We start from the raw sequence: 20,095 nt of genomic DNA, 5'->3' as shown, positions 1-20,095 counted from the left end.
CTAAAAAAACCACAAAATAAAACAATTCTCACTTGTCCTTGTGGCATACACACAGGAAAGAAAAACCCATTTTGAATAACTGTGGTTTATTGTTTTTAAAGGCTATATGCATCTTCTGCTTCACAGAAAAATAATTTGCTTCTCAAAATTACATTCCCCATCCTTACGTGCCTGACACTCGCATTGAAGATCACAGAAATTACTGGCTAGGAGGTCTCTGAAGTTAATATGCTTCCCTCCCTGCCCGAGCAGCCTGGGGTGGGAGACTGCAGACTGGGCAAGACAGGGGCACCTGGCCGAGTGCTGCCTGGCAGAGTAAGATTCACTGTCAGTGAATGAAAAGGAAAAGAAATGAATTTGCTTAATGTTCTCATTTCGAGTCACACTGCTGCTGCCAAGATGCATAAAGATCAGCACTCAGATGTCTTTATTTTTCAGTGTGATCGGAGGTCTGGCCCCAGGTCTGCTTTCTCTGCACCGGAGATGCGGACCAGGCTTGGGGAGCAAAGAAAATGTTAATCACACCCACACACAAGTTTTGTGTCTGCAATACCTGGTTTGCTTTTCATCCACCGCTCTACCTTTAGCATCGAGTGTTTTCTCAGGTAGGAGGCATCCATTCAGTGTGCTCTGCAATAAAGCCTGAAGCTGATGAAGGACAAATGCTTCGCATGCTTCAAGGTCGTCTTCTTTCAGACTGTCGGCCCGATTACAAAAGCTACAAAATAAAGCAGGTATTACATGCAACATTTATTTAAAGCCCAGACAGCCAGCATCAGTTTGGAGGCAGAATCTGTAACACTTCTCCTGGCTAAGGGGATAACTGGTGGAACAGCCCAGAGGGACAAACCTCCGTGATGTTCTCTGTGAAAGATGCAGAACAGTACAGGGAGGTCAAACCCAGAGCTTAGAGAACGCCTGGTTTCATCTCACACCTTTGCTTTTTCACAAGGAGAGAGGAACATGCGCACATTCACCTGGGTGAAACTGCTTCTTGGCCAGGCAGCCCCTGCCATGCCGTGGCCAAGTTACACCACAGGAACCCACCTCCAGTGGCAGGCTGGAGGGGCCAGGTTGGTTTGGCAACCCTTCTTCCTAATTCCCTACAAATCCTCTAACCATCAAGTGCTTACGAGAATCCCAGTTTATGGAGGCTAACATACAATTTTAAATAAAATTATAAAGCCATTCCCAGTTCTTGTAATTAAGAGCCTGTGTGGCAGAGGGACAGTGAGGGCTCTCTGACCCCAGTTTTGTTAACACATGGGTTTTGGCAATTCTCTTTGTTCTTTACCTCGAAGAAGAAATTATTTTTCTGGTTATTGTTGTCTACTTCAGTAAATCATATTAGCATTACTAGCTAAGGGAATGCTCTCATTCTTGCAAATAAGTATTTACTTCACCTAAGGGATCTGTGGAGCAAGGCTGCAAAGACTGCTATGTTTAGGAAAGAGTATTTGTTGGAGTAATTTGCGTATGTGCTTCCAAGTGCCATATTTCAGCTCTCTGATGACATTAAAATGGTGGAAGGGCAGGGAGGCCTCTTAGCAACTGACAATGTTTGTTTGCTGGAGCCTGCTTGCTCTCTGCACTGGCCATTTGTCACGGCAAGAGCGAGGACCCCTGGCTCAAATCTCAAGAGGCTCCTGCAAAGCTGCTCAGAAACAGCCTCTCACCATTGCTCACCTGAATTCAATTAGAAGCATGTAAGCAATCAACAAGAAAATCATGACAACTGTTACATTGGATGCATGGCAGCAAGCAAACCAGAATACAGGGGATGCAGTTAAGGTGCAGGCAGGACTGCCTGCCTCCCTGGTTCCTGCCCGCTCCGCGAGGGCTGTGGCGTTAACCTGAGCAGCTCCGCCGTCCCCATCGTCCCCGCGTTCTGGCCCTGGTACAGCACCCGGCGCCGGGGGCTCATCCTCACCACATCTTCTATCAACCGCAACGCAGGGGAGAGTCCCGCCAGCATCCCACCGTGCCTGTAGATGGACAGCAAGCAGGGTATGAAGTGACCCGAGTTGCAACAGGTATTTTAAATGCATTCCCATCACACCACTTGGAAAAATAAACACTCTCATTTTAGCTTTTCAAAGCAAACAACTGCAAAACCCATGTTGCCTGAGCTCTGTAGGAAGGGAAAAAAAAAAAAAAAAGCACATGAGCAAACAAACCATCCAAAAAAACCAGCCAGGGCCTGAGATGCTGCATTGAAATTACCCCTGCCCTGTGTAGTTTAATTCCTTTACCTCCACAATCGAAATAAATCTGGTGACCACCTACAGGTATGGGGACACAACTGGGACCTCAGAGGGGTTTTGATGAAGCTGCACCTCTATAATGATGCAAATTAGGACTTAAACATTGAAACAATACAGCAGGCTAATCCTTGAACAGAGGTGTAAATGGCTATTCAGGTCCAGGCCGGCTGCCTGCTTTGTTGGGGACTTTCCAGGCCAGGTCTCCACCAGCAATGCCCCAGCTGGGCCTGCACCCGCAGAGCCCCACAGGCAAAATAAAGATTTCTTTTTTTTTTTTTTTCCCTGCATAGAAGCTGACATATTTATACAGTTAACCTTGGTTTACACTCCCTCAAGTGAAAAGCTCTGTGCACGAAAACTTGCATCGTTTTTGCAGTTGTGTTAAGCTGTACCAGAAGTTGTGTTTTCCATTGAACTGTTGGGCAACAGTGAACAATTAAGTGGGAGCTGCCGTGCATTTAGTCCAGTTTCCTAGACATTTAATAAGCAAAACAATACCAGTGAGATCACATATGCAGTTAAACAGTGCTTTTTCTTTTCCCCTAGTCTTACAAACCCTGTATTTTAGCGGCCGGCTCGTTTCCCATTGTTTTCCTCCTGCTGGGTGGTCCTTCCAGGGTGCCACTCGAGAGGGATACAATAATAAAAAGGGAAGGGGAAGGAAGGGACACCAACATAAAGAAAAACAAAATGTATGACAATCTGCAGCAGGCTACGGATCAGAGGTCAGCAAACAAGAGGTCCTTCTCTTTTACAGGTTGCTTCCTGGAAACAGTCTGATTAAGCTGACAGCTTGAATTATGTGTTACATTTTGTAATGCACAATCCATCTGTGCTAAGTCCTCTTCAATGCAGCTGAAGCAGCACAGGCATAAGCTCTGCCTTTTTCTACCCCCTCAGCACAGGCCTTAAAATAGTCATCATCTTTCTCTGCACTAATTCTCAGAGACCCTCTCCCCCCGCCCTGCCACTCCCCGGGTTTAAGCCCTGAAAGAAAGGGCTGGGTGCTGTAAGGAATGGTAAGAGGATACGGAGCCTTTCACCTCCGGTTCAGTAGCTCAGACCGGCAACAAGCTGCCAAGGACCAGAGCTATCAGGTGGCTTCACCTGGCAGGAGGGGAGATGGGGTGCCTTGATGGTGCTGCTTGAACAAGCCAGGGAAGCGCCCCCCCCCACCTCACCAGCAGGCTCCTGAGCTGCAAGACCTGAAGGGAAAATACACAGCCCAGGCTCCCATGTGGGTCTGAGCAGGCAGGATTAGTCTGAAAATGCATGTATACAGCCTCTGATCAACACACCCACCCAGGAGTGCTTGGTAACACAGAAGTTATTAAAAAACTACAATTTTGGGGAAATAAGTATGGTAGCAAAATTGCAGCACCCTACTGTGAACTGCAACCAAGGCAAAAAACTTTATGTTAAATAATGTTTCATAGCAACATCACCTTTATTTCGTTAACAACTCAATGATGTTATCATGAAAACCATTCTTCTAGCTGGAGAAGGCAGTTTGAAACTAGGCTGAACTCCCCCAGAGGCAAAATATGACCTGCAAACACTTATTGGGAGGAAAATATCCAAAACTTTTTTAAAAAGAGAATTGTATCTCTGCAGTAAGGTGGAAAAGGCATTTTCTCAAAAAATGTAAACTTGTGACTCCCTGACATGCAACGATTTTGTTTTGCCTCTCAAGCTGTGGTCTCTGCAAGCGAGAGCTCCTTTCAACTCCATCACTTGTACTAATTTCAAGTAATACACCAAAAGTGTACAAATGACCCAAAGATGACAGGTGAGGAAACGGTACTTTGTTCAGATGCCACAGCAGCGACACTGCTGCGCTGGGAAAGTCCAAGCTACAGGTATTTCAATTTAAGGTGACAAATATGCATAGTTTTGCATAATTTCAACATATTTCTTCAGCCAGCGTAGGAATTTCATAGGAGAAAACACACATGGACTAAAGGGACATTGCAAGATCTGTGATATTCATTTTGTGGATCTGTGGCAATATACATCAGACAAAAAAAAAAAGTCGCATTCTCATAGTTTGTGTGATTTATGTAACTTAAACTTGTGCACTAACAACTTGGAAACTTTTCCGCAATATTTTCAGCTCATGAATTCTTTTGCAAGACTTGAGCATGCACACTGAATTTCACGAGCATTAAAAAGATGGACTTGGAAAGCCCACCTGGTTATAAGCACAACAGCAAAAGTCTGCTTATCCCTCCACGAGATCTTCCATGCCGTCAATTTTTGAAATTTTATTTGTGTTTAATTTTCAGGTAAAACAAATTAAAATTTGTATCTTTTCTACAGAAACAGCTAACAGTGGTGATCCCACTTCCATGGCCTTGAGAAACAGGTATTCAGCTTGGCATAATGCGAGAGGAAACCTCCACGTTCTGGTTTTAGTCGTGCTCTGGAGATAATGCAAGCAGTGAAACCTTTCGTATAATTTAGCTGGGCTTCAAGAGCATTGCACAATATTTTCATCAGTTTATGAACAGCGAGACATCACTAGCGTTGACAGGGAGAGAACAAAAGGTTAAATTACCATCACTCAGCTATGACTTCTCTAGGAAAGGCAGGCACTCTATGTGGCTTCCCTACAAAGTGTTATGATTAACAGGTGTTATACAAAAGAAAAACTGGGTAAAAGCTATTTAGATGTAAATTAGATGATGTTTCCATAGCAAGCAACAGTCTGATGCAAATGTGAAATGATAAAGTTACAGAAGTGTATATTGATGGCCACTACTTTCTGCTCAACTGTCATCTATTAAAATACAAACTAATATTGAAATCAGTACCTAAGACAACATGACCATGAATGTAGGAAGAATAGATGCATTAAGCAGATTAAAAAGCTGCAAACAACCCAAAAGGAAAAAACCCACCTGGCAAAAGAGTACTCCTTATTCTCCAGGGGTAAAAATGCTGGTTTCTTTCATATCTGGCCTCCTCCCAACGTACAGCCACCACCTAACCACCCTGTATCTACTTAACCACTCCAGCTAGGAGCCTTTTGCCCACACAAGGTAGGGAGACCCAAGGGGAACAGCACCCATGCTTGCAGAAAAGATCTGCTTCAATATTTCTGTTGTGACTGGGCTGGTGGTGAGGAGGGAAAAGGGTGTTGAGGATACAGAGGGCAAGGAAACAGAAGCATGCCGCTAAGAGAGAGTGGACAGGAGAAAGGCAGCAGTTGTAGATCACGAAATTGTGGGGTCAGGCTAGGATTGCCCAGGTGAAGGGTGATGTGAACATGGAGCCATGCAGAGGGAGCTGGCGGCAAACAGACTTTCAGAAGAACTAAGACAGGAGATAAAGGCAGGAGGGATGTTCCTGCAGCAGTGGGGCACAACAAGGTGGGGGCCCAGGAAGGGACAGTGGTTGGCACAGGACTAACTGAGCGCATCAGGGGAGCAAAGCCAGCCCTCCCCGCAAGCTGGGCAAACCCTGTGGACCGTCTTGTAGTGGGTGTTGCCAGGCCGGGCTGGGAATGTGCCTCCCTGTCTTAGAGGGCATTGCAAGGCCAAAAATCCATCTGTGATTGATATTACAGCTTGATACTCCAGCATTGCAGTTGTGAGCAATAAAACCCAACCTCCTTCATATGGTCACAAAGGACATGCTGCACATCTCTGTTGCACTTTCCTCATTCTCTATTTCCAAACGAAATGCTCGAGAAATTTATCCAACTGGAAACTTTAATCCACAGAAAATATGCTGCTTAGTAAATTATAGGTACTATTAAATAAACATGTTGAAATAAGATTTGCTTACATTTAAAGAATGCCTACTGCATTTTAACACCACACACACTTACCTTCTCCAAGTCTGACCTGAATGAGTTACATGAAGCCATTTAACCACTAGCACAGAGGTAGTGACATACTAAATAAGAAGTTTTCCCACCTGTACGTGAGTTTTAGTGCCACATATCAGCCCAACAGTGAAAAGTCTCCAGGGCGTATGCTAACACATGAATACCAGCAGAGAGAAAATATGTAAGGACATACCTGTCTGGTGCTGAGCTGACTGAGGGCTCCTCCTGCACGGCAGGAGGGTTTGGTAGTTGCAGTGGGGAGCTGTCTCCAGTGTGAGCATCCCTGCCCTGCTGCCAGCCAGCCCCTGGTGAGGCCGTTCCTTGTGGTATGCTGGGAGTGCTCGGCATCGCCTCCTCGGCGCTCGCAGAGGCACTCGCAGGGACTTGGAGCTCAGCGCTGCTCTCCCAGCTTGCCTCCTTACAACTCCACCAGTTACTCAGGAGAGGCTTTAGTCCTATAAAAATAATAAAAAGTTATTCCCAGGACCAAGGAGTACATTGTAGCATAGGGAATCAAACTAAGGTTACCTATGCCATTTGTTCACCTCCCACTTAATACGCGTGAACGAGCATCTCTCTGCTTTCCCTTCACTTTGGGTTTCCCGGCCCATGGCCCCATGTCCTTCTGCACTCCCCTCGCAAGGGGGAGTCTGGGGAGGCTCAGGCCTGCACGCTCACGCCTTTTGGATTTGCAGCTCCCGGCAAGGTGGGAGACAAACCTGGCACTCCTCAGAAAGCATTACCCGCATGAAGACCAGCTACTTCACTAAATCATCTCTGGAGGAACGATGAAGAGAAATGACAGAAAAAGCTTTTCTCAGGGGAGAAAGAAGAGACTACTATCATAACACATTTTTTAAACCTTGCAGAAGAAATACATGCCTGGAGGCTTTTATACTCTGCACGTTAATTGCCTTCTCTAAAAGACGAGGGTATGGGCTGAATCATGCTTCTAAGACAACAGATACATGCTACTTATCTTTTCATAGAATGCCAAAAGTTAATGGACCAGCTAGTGCTGTAACAAATTAGTATTGCTACAGAAATTCCCAGTTTTCCATAAAATTCACCATGGGTTTAAATTAACTAGCATTCACACACCTGCTAACGCTACAGCACCTAGCATTTCTGCTTGTCTCGGTCATGGAGTTTCACTGGAACTGAATCACTTAAGGTTTGTGCCAAGCAGTAGCTGGTGCCAGAATGGGCTCTCTTAGCCTTGTTTTCAAACTTGTAAAGCAAGTATGTGCAACCAACATGAGCAGCAGGAGAGGCTGGTGAGCACCGCTCTGCACCAAGCCGGCAGCAGAGTCCAGCACATGCTCTCTCCTGGTATGACACAGCCAAGCATCTTCATCAGCTCCCATCATTTGCAGCGTGGAAGGTCAAGCTTAGGAGAGCTGAAACAAGCCAGTCCCCTCCACACATTCAAACCTGGACCGCATTAGCCTGTTCACTTCACACCATGCATTTGGCAGCAGAGACACACAAAAAGCCCCCCAGGCAGTCTGAGGTGATTACCATGCTGTTTGACAAAAAGCTTATTTTGATTTTGAACCCAACTTTACAGTTTCTCTGAAGGCAGAGATACTGCATTCCAGAAATTAAATGGGCATTCTTCTTTCCCAGACACGATGCTGGGCACCTCAGCCTTCCCGGTGGGGAGGAACCGGCTTTCTGCAGAGCTGTAGGCAGAGCCCAGGGGTAACGTAAGTCAGGATAGACTGCTCTCCTTCCAGCACCAGTAAGGACAGTCTTTCATTAAAACAGAGAAGTGGCAAATGCATCAGATGAAAGAAAATGAGAGATAAATAAATTCCTTAGAGAAAGAAAAAGGAATGGAAAAAAAAAAACTTAAAAGAGTATGCCAGAAAACCCCCAAGGAGCACAGAAGAGCATCTGATGGGGATGCCAGCTTTCCTCTATGAAGAAACCCATAATTGCTACAGGAGAGCAGGAGTCCCCGCATCATTAGGGTTTCCACCAGTTTCCATTACAAATAGCTCCATTTTAGCCATTGTTATGGGGCTTGGAAAACTAGTTTAAGTTGAAAATTGGTATGTTAACTAGCAAGGCAGGGGAGAGCATTTTGCAAGGTCCTAAAAAAAGCATAAACTGTTACTTAGAGACAAATCTTTGTCACTGTGAGTTCAAAAACAAGCCCATTAGCTTACTTCAAAGTAATGGACCAAGCCAGTAAAACAGGAGAGAACACATTTTGCCAAGACGGGGATTAAAAAAAAAAAAACAAACAAAAAAAAAATAGAATGAGAAGTTGGAACACAGCCTTTGAGGGCAGCACATCTCATCCCAGAGTAGCTGGGACAGTCTGCACTGCCTTTCTCAGGGAAGACCAGAACAAGGCAGAGAATGACCACCAAGTAGGAGTTAATGCAGCCACATATGGGGATGTACTGATTGTCAGTCTACACTGCCAAATCCCATTTTTGGAAATGGATGAACTATTGTGCACAAGCATCTGAGGGAGAAGGAAATCAACCTGAAACAGAAGTGACATACTCTACCAGCGAAGTAGGTTTACATTAAAGCTCTTAAAAACAAGGCTTGGACTACTTCAAGACAACCATGGGCACAGCAGTGAAGAAAACTTCACCTTCTGATACTGAACCTGAGCAGGATTAGCTCCCAGCAAGCCCTTGCCTGTCCAGATGCATGGCCTGGGAGGAAACAGTCAAAAGAAAAAAGAAAAAAGAAGAAAAGGGGGCTTGGGGTGGGGAAAGAGTGCCAGCATGCTTCAACCACAGCACAACAGGCATAGGAGAAACCAGCAGCTGTGGGAATCACTCCGGTTGGGATGAGTGTGCCCCAGCAGTCGGCACACAGGCACACATCTGCCATACCTGGGATGCTTCCCCGTGGCTGTCCCTCCTTGGGGGTGGCTGGTTTGGGATCAGATGCTGAGGAGGTGAGCTGCTCAGAGTCTTCCTCACTGACAGCCAGGTTCCCACGTCTTGCTGCTTCCTCCACTGATGCATCACTCTCTAAATCAGCACTTCTGCTCTCTGGACCAAGTCCTTCAAGTGATGGAGAGCACGAAGGCAGGTCGGGCACCGAGCAGCTCTCTGTGGGCTGGGGGTGTTTCTGATGTGTGCCCAAACCTCCGGCAGCCGAGACAGCTGATGTGTGGTGGCCCATAAAGACTGTGGCTGGCTGATACAGTCCTCTTGGCACAGTTGTCCTGGTGCTGGTTCCTGCCTGTCGTCTTCCAACCTGCAGCATCTGAAAAACAGAAGTGGGAGATGGCTTAAGGCAACAGGCAGCATGTAGCAAATGGAGCTTCTAGAGGATGGCATGTTGACTTCTGGAGGGAAAAGTGTCACCACATTCAAGTATTTTCTATAGTATTATTATTACACAAACACTTGGCATGTATTTTTTGCATCCTATGTGAAAACAAGGGCCCAGACCTCAACTGAGGTTTTGGCTCCATGAGCCAAAACAACTGGTGGCAAAAGCACACTGCACCCCCAAAGGGACTGAAATACACAAAGGACTCAAACTAATCTAAATGGTAACTGGCTTTTACAAACAGGCAAACCTTTAAGATTAGATTCCTGCAAAGGTTTTTAAGACCCTAGATCAAAGCACGACATTTAGAGCTACCAACCAAAGCCACTGAAAACACCTTGAAGTTACTGACTCCGGAGGAGTCATTGTGCTCTACTTGTACATCCGCTGGTAGTCTGTGTTTAATTACCACAGCACCCCAAAGCCGAGACATGATCGTTAGGACCCTGTTGCAGTGTCCGTGGCAGAGCTGGCCTTTCTGGAGCCACGCGCAGCAGCTGCTCTGAGCAACCTCCTCCCGACACTCTTCTCACAGTCTTCTCTAGAAGGCAACGGGATGAGGAAGGGTCCCCCAGAGAGTCTGAAACATACATCTGCCACCACTTAGCTGTCTGTATATCCAGCTTTGTTCATAGCATGTCAACAAAGCAAATAAGAATAAGGCAAAAATCACTGTATTCATTGTCTTCCTTCTGCTCTTTTCTGTCTGTTAAGCCACACCAAAGAGGAAGAATGACTACTCTGCTAACACCACGTAGATGAAATTTCATTTTCCACAAGGCAACTGTGGGCACTGACCAGAATCGTTTTAAATAGCACTTTCCTCCAAGAACTCTTGAACTTGCATAAAAAATAGTTCCAACAGTATAACCACTCTGCTTCTAAATCCCAGTGTTTTAATACTTGCCTTTTTTTCTTTGTAAACCTACTCAATCAGAACAATTTAGGAGGAGTGGCTACTGCCACCACTGCTACTAAAAGGTCACCGCCAGTTTATGCAAAGCCAAAATTAGCTATCATAATACCATTGTTCATACTAAGCAGGGCTTACTTTTCAGCTCCAAATCACAGCAGGACAATTTACAGTCACCTCCACACCTCTCTCCTCTTTCCTTGCCTGACCTCTTCCTACCATACAAAGTCAGCTGCCAAGCCCAGCTTAAAGGAAACAAAGGCATCTTGTCTAGTCTGTGACCAAGTTTCATTAAAAAAAGCTCAAATTGCACGTAACAAGAAGCAGAACAAAAAGCCATGAAGTTATTCTAAGAAGGAGTAAAGGTTTGCTACTCAGATTAAGTTCACAGCTTATTCCATCACCACTGCTCTCGGGTTCCTGCTAATTACTTTTCGGGTCTTGGATTTGCTGCTTTAAAATGCATCTAGCAAGTACTTTATGGATTTAGCAGCTCCTGGATGTAGTGTTCCAAAACAAATGCAATTCAAACAGGTACAAGTGCTTGGCACAGTCACAGCAGACATACCTCTCTAACAAGCTCCTCTTCGATTGCAGAAAAAAACCAATCTCTTCATCGTCTTTGCCTTCTCAAAGCAGAAGAATGACAGATAACATTGGTCTAGGTGTTTTTACCACCAAAACCAAAACAGTAAAAGCATGTAGATGACTTACCTAAAACAGTCAACAAAATTACTGAACTTCATGTCACTCCAGCTGGGAGTTAAATGAAGTCACTGCACAAAGCACACTTACAATCCTCTTTTTGATTGTGGAGCGCAGGCTCCCCACTTCTTCCTCCAGTAACAAATACAATCTTTTTTTATTATCATTAAAGTGTTTTGAAGAGAACAAAGATAAGAAAAGAAAAATCGCTTCCATTAGGACTTAGAAAAGGGCCCAGTCTGCCCCCGGCAGTAGACATGTGAAGGCTAGAGAGGTGAAGCTGAGCCAGAGGCTTGTCTCTCCCTGGTGCCAGGCGTTACTCTTACCTGGTGACATCCCACTTCTCAGGGAAGGATGCTCTGCCTCCCATTCAGGGAGGTGGCCCATGCCCTACATCCAACAGATAGGACAGTGCCAAGATTCGCAAGTCCAAAATCTTCAAAAGCCTTCAAGACAGTGCTTTGAAGTTGAAGAAGCCAGACTGTATTGCACAAAGGTTTCAGAAGCCCCAGTTCTACCGTTCTGCCAGCCAAGAAGGACCTCTTCAGGACAGGACCCCTCCTCCAACTTACAACACTAGATGGCCATTACACCAGGCTTCAACAGACTGGTATTCAAGCCCTTTCCATGGAGAATCAGTTTTCTAGACAAACACTCTTTGGGTATATGATTTCTGAGCTTAAAGACTCCCATAAAAATTGAGAGTCCAAAAGGGGGCATATCCCATGGCTCAGAAAAGTACCAGATATTCACACTGGTGTTTTAGGGGCACTGGGATACTGACTACCTCTAGAAGATTGTCCTTCTTGGTCTCACATCACAGAACCACTGATGAGGTTATCACACAATCACTGACAACCTGACTAGCCTGAAGGAAACCATTATGATATCAGTGCTGGTAAATAAAACCAGTTTCAAGCTGTGGTGACTTGCATCCTGGATATACTACCTGCTAACTGCATGCGCTCACTACGACTGACTTGATGCCACATCACCAACAAAAAACTCTCATATTTTGGACATAAGAATAAGCAGATTTTAAGAGAAGCGAAGGTGCCTGGAAGTGGGTTCAATCAGTCTGAAAAAAATATGGAGTTACAGAGTAAGATCTGAGACACAGCACATAGACAAGGCAAAAGGACGTACAATTTAGTCGAAGCTACCTTGGTATTTAAGGAGGGAGACAAGGAGAAAGAAGGGGACAGGGGATGAAAGAGTCCTCAGTGAAGCTATTAACTGTAATTCAACATAAAGTGAGACATTCGGGTACACACCAAGTTCTTGTACTGTCCAAAACCTGCTAATAGCTTTTAAAAATCTAAGTCACACTATGAGCCTTTGATGTTCTAGTATTTATGTAAAATTTTCCATAGGTTAGAAATCACGTCCCCTATACCAACTGAAGAATCTAGCATTCAAAAATAAACTCACCTTTTCACATAAGTCTGAATTAAAAAAAAATATAATTCACAAACTGCTGGAGGCCTGCTTATATAGGTCAAGGTTGCTCAGGTTCATTGCTTTGTATATTACTGTTTAAAGAATGCTCTAAATTCAAGGTTTTTAACTTTTTAATCTATGGGGAAAACTTCCTATAAACTCAGATTAATGACTGCTAATGCACTGAAGAAAGAAAACTGAAAACCTTCCTCCTACTATAAAAACAAAATAGTGTGGCCTCTGTTTCTTTTCTGATAAGAGTCTTAAATACCAAACATTTAACTGCATAATAACATTTACTGGCAGCCAGGCAGCCTGCTTAGCAGATATATAAAGCAGGTAAAAGGAGAAAAAGTTAATTTCTTGGCTGAATGATTCCATCGGTAGCTATAGGGCAAACTAGAAAGTCTTTTAGTAAAGTAGCAGTTGATTCTTCTATCAATCTGCAGCACACATACTCTTCCAAGGAATGCATTAAATATGAAAATCATATCCCGTTATCATCTGTTTCCAGCTTTCAGCCCAGTAAGCTTTTCTTAATGAATGCTGTAGCCTAAGGGACAAGCATGCTGTTGGCTTTTCTGAATAATGGAGTGATGCTACCATTTTTGCTTATTACAATATCAACTAGCTGAGGGGGTTTCACACATAGTCACAAGTGACTACTCTTGCCAGCATGCTCCAAGTTATTACAAGATGTTTTTAGACATTTCATCTAAAAGAGCTTTACTGCTTTTAGTGAAGAAAACAGCTATGGTCTTGAACTGTATCATTTATATGGAGATAGGAGGAGGGATTAGAAGCCTGCATTACTGCAGATATATAGCAGAATATATTTAAGTATTCCTTGTCAGTCTTTTTGTCTGTTACTTAGATATGCAATCTCTTTTTGCTTCTTCTGAGAAAAGGTCAAAACGCACAAAATTATAAATACGCTATATGAATCAACTGCTGCATTTTTAAAAATATCATTCATTAAGAATATTTCCTCCTCAGTCAAGACCATTTTCACACTATTTGGCATAGGAATTATAGAAACCAACACAAAGATGAATATAAACAGTTAGAGTTCTCCCCCCTTTTTAATTCTAGCTCTTTGGTTGAAATAATTGCACTTTTTACCCAGGTTATTCTACTTCACTCAGGCACTAAACAATATTTCACACTACGAACGCCACAACAAAAATCCCCATGCAAAGACTGCTTAGCAATGCCTGCCTCTTCATGCAGCAGCTCAGAGGAAAGCACATCAGTGTAATAAAACACATTTCCCCCCACTTCTTTTGCAATACCTGCTCGTTGTATTCTTCTTCCTTGTCATCTTCTGCTGACAAGTTAGCCTCTTGAAGTGATAACACACTTTTAATTTCTCTTCCACACCATGCCTAAATGTGAACAAATCCATTACGTAAAATTGAAGGCCAAAAAACCCCACCACAAATCAACAAATATTACTTCGCAAATTGCGCACTTTTAAATGCGATGTCCTAGCAGCATTTTTTACTTGGATTATATTTTAAAAGTCAAAGATCCCATTTTCTCCTAATTTTTCTGCTCCCCTGAACAAATTACATGGCCTGTACACAATCTTCTGCACATTTTTAATACACATATTTTCATTAATGTAACTTAGAATCCTACAAAACAGTAATAACTTGCTGACTCAAATTTAATTCACCCCAACTAGTATTTGTAATGCCAAATTATTTCTGCTGTATCCAGACAATGACTCTGCTGCTTTGGGATGAAATGAGCTTTAGAATTTGTTTGTGGTTTACATACATCATCTTACAACTCATTGAGCTATTATAGGGAAAAATATATGGCAGATGTTATAAAGAGCAACCCAGCATGAAAGGCAACTTGCTGTAGTGTTACTAACAAACAACTGCATAAACCATCTTCACCTCCACTACATTGTTTAATTGACCAAATGTAATGCATTCATAGTAGGACTACTGCTTAAAAGCCAAGCACATGCAGCACCTATAATTAATCCTGTTTGTTAGTAATTGTAAACCCCAATAACAAGTTACATCGGCCTTGAATGAAAGCACTTCAATACCTATTCTGCATCAGGTAATATGCATGAAAATAAATCTTTAAAACAATTAACTTAACCAGCTCTGCACTTCACTCCAATGGTGCATTCAGCAAGTCTGCTATTTCCCAGGTAATGGAAGCTCTTCGTAAAATGGTAAAATGAATTTCAAGAAACAAAAACTAACCACATGAGAATTAAAGATGCTCTAAAACTCAAATGTAACTACTGGATTTTCCTGAAAGCTTAAGTGAATTTACTTATACTCCCCAAAATTACTGAACAAATCGCAGACACACAAACATAGGAAAAAAAAGTGAAGCTTTCATAAACAAAAGAAGTTTTGTCAGCTGCAGCCACATAATAAACTGTGCACATAATTATGATAAAGCACTCCTAAAGGGCACTCTCACTACGAAAATAAAAGAGAAAATAGTAATAATTTCTTTCTGTGTACTTCCATGATAGATTAAATGATTACATGCTCCATAATTCTTACACAATCCACAACGAGGGGGCTTTTCATAACTGTTACACAGAGGATATGTAATCTGTGCTTTGTTCAACAGCTCAGAAAAATAGTCTAACCTGGCAAAAATAAAATGGATGGCACAGAAACATCAAAATGGAAGCAGTGAACAAAAATCCTGCATGCAGATCAACCCATGGCACAACTGGCTCACACCATTATGTTATAACAACCTACCACTAGTCAAACTGGTGTGCCTTAGGGTTGCTCTAAGAAAAAAAAAAAATCCTTAAAAACAACAGTAGAAACGTAGTATCACAACATACCCATGGTCCTCCTCTGCTTTAAACAAAAATTAAAAAGCCGGGGGGTGGGGGGGTGGGATCACACACACATCCCCAGGGACAGTCTAAACTGTATGTTACTAAGCTGAAGCAAGGAAAAGATGCTCTGAGAATGTCACCAGACCCAACAGGCTTAAAAGAATTACCAGGCAGTAGCCATGCTATACTTGTGCGGGAAATTTATTAACATGGGTATGCAACTACAGGATGTTAGCCAGCCTGTTGGTTTATTAGAGTGGAAATCAACTGCCACCGTAAGAGATAGCTACGTCTCTTCTGGAGAGCTTCCTTACTTCTGAAAGCAGAGAGATGTGCCAAGAGCCCCCCAAATCACCTGCTCTGTACGTCAAAGTCAGGGACAGCACCTCCCAAATAGGAAACAGACCTGCAAACCTACTGGTGTTTCAAGGGAGTGTTAATCAACACGAAGAGGTCTCATCACCCCATCTCAAACACCATCATAAAAATCTTCCACATAAGCAGAGAAAAGCAGAGATTGGGGTTATTCAATATGAACAATGAAAGGCAGGGTTAAATGCATCGCAAGTTGCAGCTAACATGGGGAGAGTTGTCTGGAGCCAGCTAATTGTTGTTTTTAAAGCAAGGAGATTGTCAATGAAATCGAAGACAACTAATTTAAAAACAATAAAGTGGTGGTAGTGAAGTGTTTGTTTCTTTCAGCCACACTACAGAATTCTTGTCACATTATACTGACTTGACAAAAAGCTTATGAGGATGCAAAAGGTACTAGACACTGCACTAACATTAACATCCATAGATAAAAAGGACTGAAGATTTTTAGAAAGGACAAAGGCTCACACTTCAGGTCATACATTTATCTACTGAAAGAAAGGAACTTTTCTACCATAAGAACTGCATACAAAGGGTTTCTTGCTCTTTACTGTGATGCAGCTAGTGAAAGCCAAACCAGACAGTAGGAAAAAAAAAAATACAAAGTACCTTGCTGCTTCTCCATCCCTACTTCAGGCTAAGCTCTAATAATGCTTTCTAGTGCAGTGTTTTCAGAGCATATTAGAAATTTGAAAAAATATTTTCAAGTAAGGTTTGTTCATTTTTCTAACTCCTACATCATTTTATACTTTTTCCCCTTCTGCTCCCCTTGTTTTTATGGTGCAGTCTGACTCTTTCCTCCCGTTAGCCTTTTTCAGAAGTGCTTATGTATTTCTTTGCACATACTTGCTGTACCTGAGCACCTCAGCCACCCCACCCTTTTCTTTCAGTCCTGTACCACTGTCATCCAAGGATGCTGCTGCATGTTCACATTTTCTGGAACCTGTACCCAGGCTTTTTAGACACCTCCTTTTAAGAGGATCACAGTCTGTTTTACTGTCTCAGACCAAGCTGTGTGTGCCCCTGAACTGCAGAGAGAGGGAGGAAAACAGCACACTGAGAACACTGTTCCTGTTTTAATTCAAACTGCAGTACAGAGAAATAAAAAACAATCACAACTGAGTTCTAGACAGCCACACAAAAGTAATTGTTGTGTCACTAGCACATCACAGGGGCTTAAAATGCCTCAACTAATTTGTTTCCTTCCCTCCTTTCTTCCAACGAGTTAAAAAAAGGGGAGTGGCAGAGGGACAGAAACAACCCCTGTCAAATATTTCTGAAGAATGTTACTGCTCTTAGAAAGCAGGTGTAAATACACTTCCCTCCCAGATTTTAGGTTCCCAAAAATCTGACTCCATATATTAGCGGCATAAGCACATGTCACAATTTTATTTTTTTTAAATCTGAGGTCATTATCAAACTGTATCACTTTGCAACATCCCACATTGTTCTTCCGTGAATAGCAAGACAACATATTAATAATGATTCAAAAATCCTCAAAGCTTGGCTTTCTCTTACAGTAACCTATTAAACTGAAAGTACTTCAGTCATGAGTTATGATAAAAAAATCCTGTCTATTATATAACCTTAAATATGGATCCTGATAAGTTGTTTCAAACATTAAGACAAGACATGCAGGAATCTCTTTATTAGTATAGAAGAGTTTCATCTTCTTTCTGCACTACTTATAAAAAAAGCAATACAAATGTAGCTCTTCAAGCTAAAAATAGCATTACTGGTACATAACCATAAGGAAAAAGCCCAATAAGGCTAAACAGGCAAAGCAAAAAGTCTGTTCACATTTGCAAATGAGGCTCTGAAAGACTGGAAAAATTAAGAGAATCATCAAATTTTACTTCAGTGCAAAAAAAGTCATAGCTGAATGGCCTAGTGGTAACTGATCTTTTTACCTCAACACAAATGAAATTACTATAAATTCTTTTTTTACTTCCACAACTTCTTTTTCTCCCATACTGTTTTAAGACACTAACATAGATTGACTACATGCTGGAGGTACAGAAACCCCCATTTCATTATCAGTTCTGGTCATCATGGGGCTGGAGAGAGATTCCAGCGGGAGCTTGCCACAAGACAAATACTCCTCTCCAAAAAAGAAAACACTGCAGAGACAAGCTGACTCTGGACAACTGTTTCCCCGATGAGATTTACAGACCAAAACAACTGGAACACGTGAAACATAGCAGAGGGTGGCTAATGTAGTTGTTGAATGGTCACTTCCATTTGTCCTCATGAGAGCTTTTATTCTTTCTTTTAAAATGTAATAACCATGTATGTTTTCTACCTGTTGCAGTAATTTTTAAGAAATTAGTCATTTAAAACCAGAACAGGCATGTATTAGTTCAACAGCCTCTTTCATAAGGATAATTCATCCCAGCATGAGTTCTCAAACTGATGACATTCAGTGAAGCCAGTAATAAGAGCCCTTTTGCAAATATAGACCTTTGAGCTGACAGCAGTCAAGGCTATGAGTGGAGAAAGGAGAAGCAGCACATTTGCCATTGTCTTTGCTACAAAGAAGACAGCAAGAAGTATATTCTAGTGTGCATTGGCTCTTTTGAAAATGGTCATTTGGTACCAACACACTCCTACCATGTCAGTTACGACGCACAATTCAAGTATCCAAGGTGATGAAACACTCCTTGGGCTTCACTTTACCAGCCCAGAAGGAAAGTTCAAAGTTTCCACCTCTGAAGGCACATGAATCAAATCTCTGAGAACATGCAAAAATGTTACCAAAAGCAAAGACCTAAGTGATGCAACAGGATACTGGAGGAAGCTTTTTCTTGTACCAGTGTTCAAGTATTGCTAGCTGACTGTTTAATAATAGACCTAAGTGTGACCTCATTTGAGCTCAGCTTTAGTTCAGATAGTTCAAACACTGTAATTTGTTGTAACAGGAGTTATTTACTCTTACACTTCCTCTGCTGATGAAGACAAATCAAAAAGCAGGGGTAAGGCTAACTATGGCTACTTAGGATGTTCACACCAGCAAAATTAAAAATATGTCCTGAAACAACTTCCATGAAATATATTTGTGTATTTTTAAGTAATAAAAGCCTTACTAAAACACAGTTTTATAACAAAGTCTTTATGAAACTATTACAACTTGTCTTTTTGTTCTAACCTAGATAACACTGGTTTATCTTATCACTAAGACTCCAAACACATGATCCATTTACTTTTTTTTTTTGGATCTGAGTTCTTCCTTGCTTCAAAAAGACTCAGAAGACTGTAGACCAAACATAGAGTTGTGTGAAGTGTTCTTGACTAACTCTGCAGCAACAGTAGGGTCTATTACATCATACATTAGCATCATTTGGGTTCATTTCAAACTCCCAAATATAATTTGAAGCACTCCAAAACATATGACAAGGTTTCACTAACATCTGAAATCTTGATGTGCATAATAGTTGGACAAAACCAATTTAGTAACCCTGTAATAGTAGTAAACACTAATGCATTAAATCTTATAGAAAGTTACTTCCATCTTCTGAATCATCTCTAAACTTGAAGTTTTCATATGAGCTTCAAATTGGTTGAATTCCTTTAAAAAGGTCTGGTTTCGCAGCACAGCTCCTTTTTGTCGTTCATCTATTTCTTTCAAGTATTTTTTCAGCTTCACATATTTTAGTTTCATTCTATAGGGGGAAAAAAAAAACCTGTACTTAGAGTATGAAAATAAAACAATCACTTTTCTTCAGACACATAGATATTAACACTTATGTAGGAGTTGCCCCACCAGTCCCCCAAAAAGCAGTAGACATTCTTCTGCACAACTGTCCAAAGCTACATTATACAACCGACAGGATGTCTGCTATATAACTTCAGATCTGAACTGTGGCTTTGGTGCTGAAAAGGATAAGTATATTAAAACACTCTCGTAAATTTGTTTTAAAAGGATTATGTTTTAGTCACTTACATCACATTAAATTAAGATGAAAATTGTATTCAGAACGTGCACTGAAAGTCATACAAATTGTAATATTAAGGCTGTGGTTTCACAACTGCTTTAAGCCAAACTAAATCCATGCTGCCACCAAAAGGGGCATCTCGCTCCAAGCCTTACTTTTTTATGCCAATACTACCTGCTATGTGGCCACATGGAAAATTAGGCCAAGAGTAATCCAGCCGAAAACCCACCTAAACCAGCTCTCACCCACCCAAAAGACAGATTCACTTTCAGCCAGACCCATTTCCTTATCTGATTACAAGACAGCCACACAAGCATTAGTGCCAAAGAGAAAATGTGAACCAAAGGCAGTCAGGATCAACTTTTGGTCTCAATCTGCCTACAGGTCTCCTTAAATCAGTAATGAAATTGCAGCCTAAATCTCCCAAGCTGCCAATATTTTCAGAGACACTTAGTTCAAAACCTGTTAGATTAAAATAAATCAAATAAAACCAGA

The 20,095-nt window shown here is 42.1% G+C and overlaps 1 protein-coding gene across 14 annotated transcripts in view; it reads right to left on the bottom strand.

Moving 5' to 3' along the window:
• The window catches only part of KIZ (kizuna centrosomal protein), a 51,198-nt gene that overhangs the window by 24,687 nt on the left and 6,416 nt on the right, over positions 1 to 20,095 (bottom strand). For 10 of the 14 annotated variants that reach the window (XR_012622401.1, XR_012622397.1, XR_012622398.1 and 7 more), the window contains 6 exons: positions 19,171 to 19,327; positions 13,756 to 13,848; positions 8,958 to 9,336; positions 6,290 to 6,551; positions 1,854 to 1,985; positions 554 to 718 (listed from right to left, as the gene is read on the bottom strand). Coding sequence is in view for 9 of the 14 variants with exons in the window: in XM_074817543.1 (XP_074673644.1) it covers positions 554 to 718; positions 1,854 to 1,985; positions 6,290 to 6,551; positions 8,958 to 9,336; positions 13,756 to 13,848; positions 19,171 to 19,327 (1,188 nt within the window). In the remaining 5 variants the exon portion in view is untranslated. The other 4 variants (XM_074817542.1, XM_074817549.1, XM_074817550.1 and 1 more) reach the window with 4 other exon arrangements.

The sequence above is a fragment of the Strix aluco genome, chromosome 3, assembly GCF_031877795.1.
Source record: "Strix aluco isolate bStrAlu1 chromosome 3, bStrAlu1.hap1, whole genome shotgun sequence".
Classification (NCBI taxonomy): domain Eukaryota; kingdom Metazoa; phylum Chordata; class Aves; order Strigiformes; family Strigidae; genus Strix; species Strix aluco.
The sequence above is the reverse complement of the archived record's forward strand: the minus strand, read 5'-3'. Positions and strand labels throughout refer to the sequence as shown.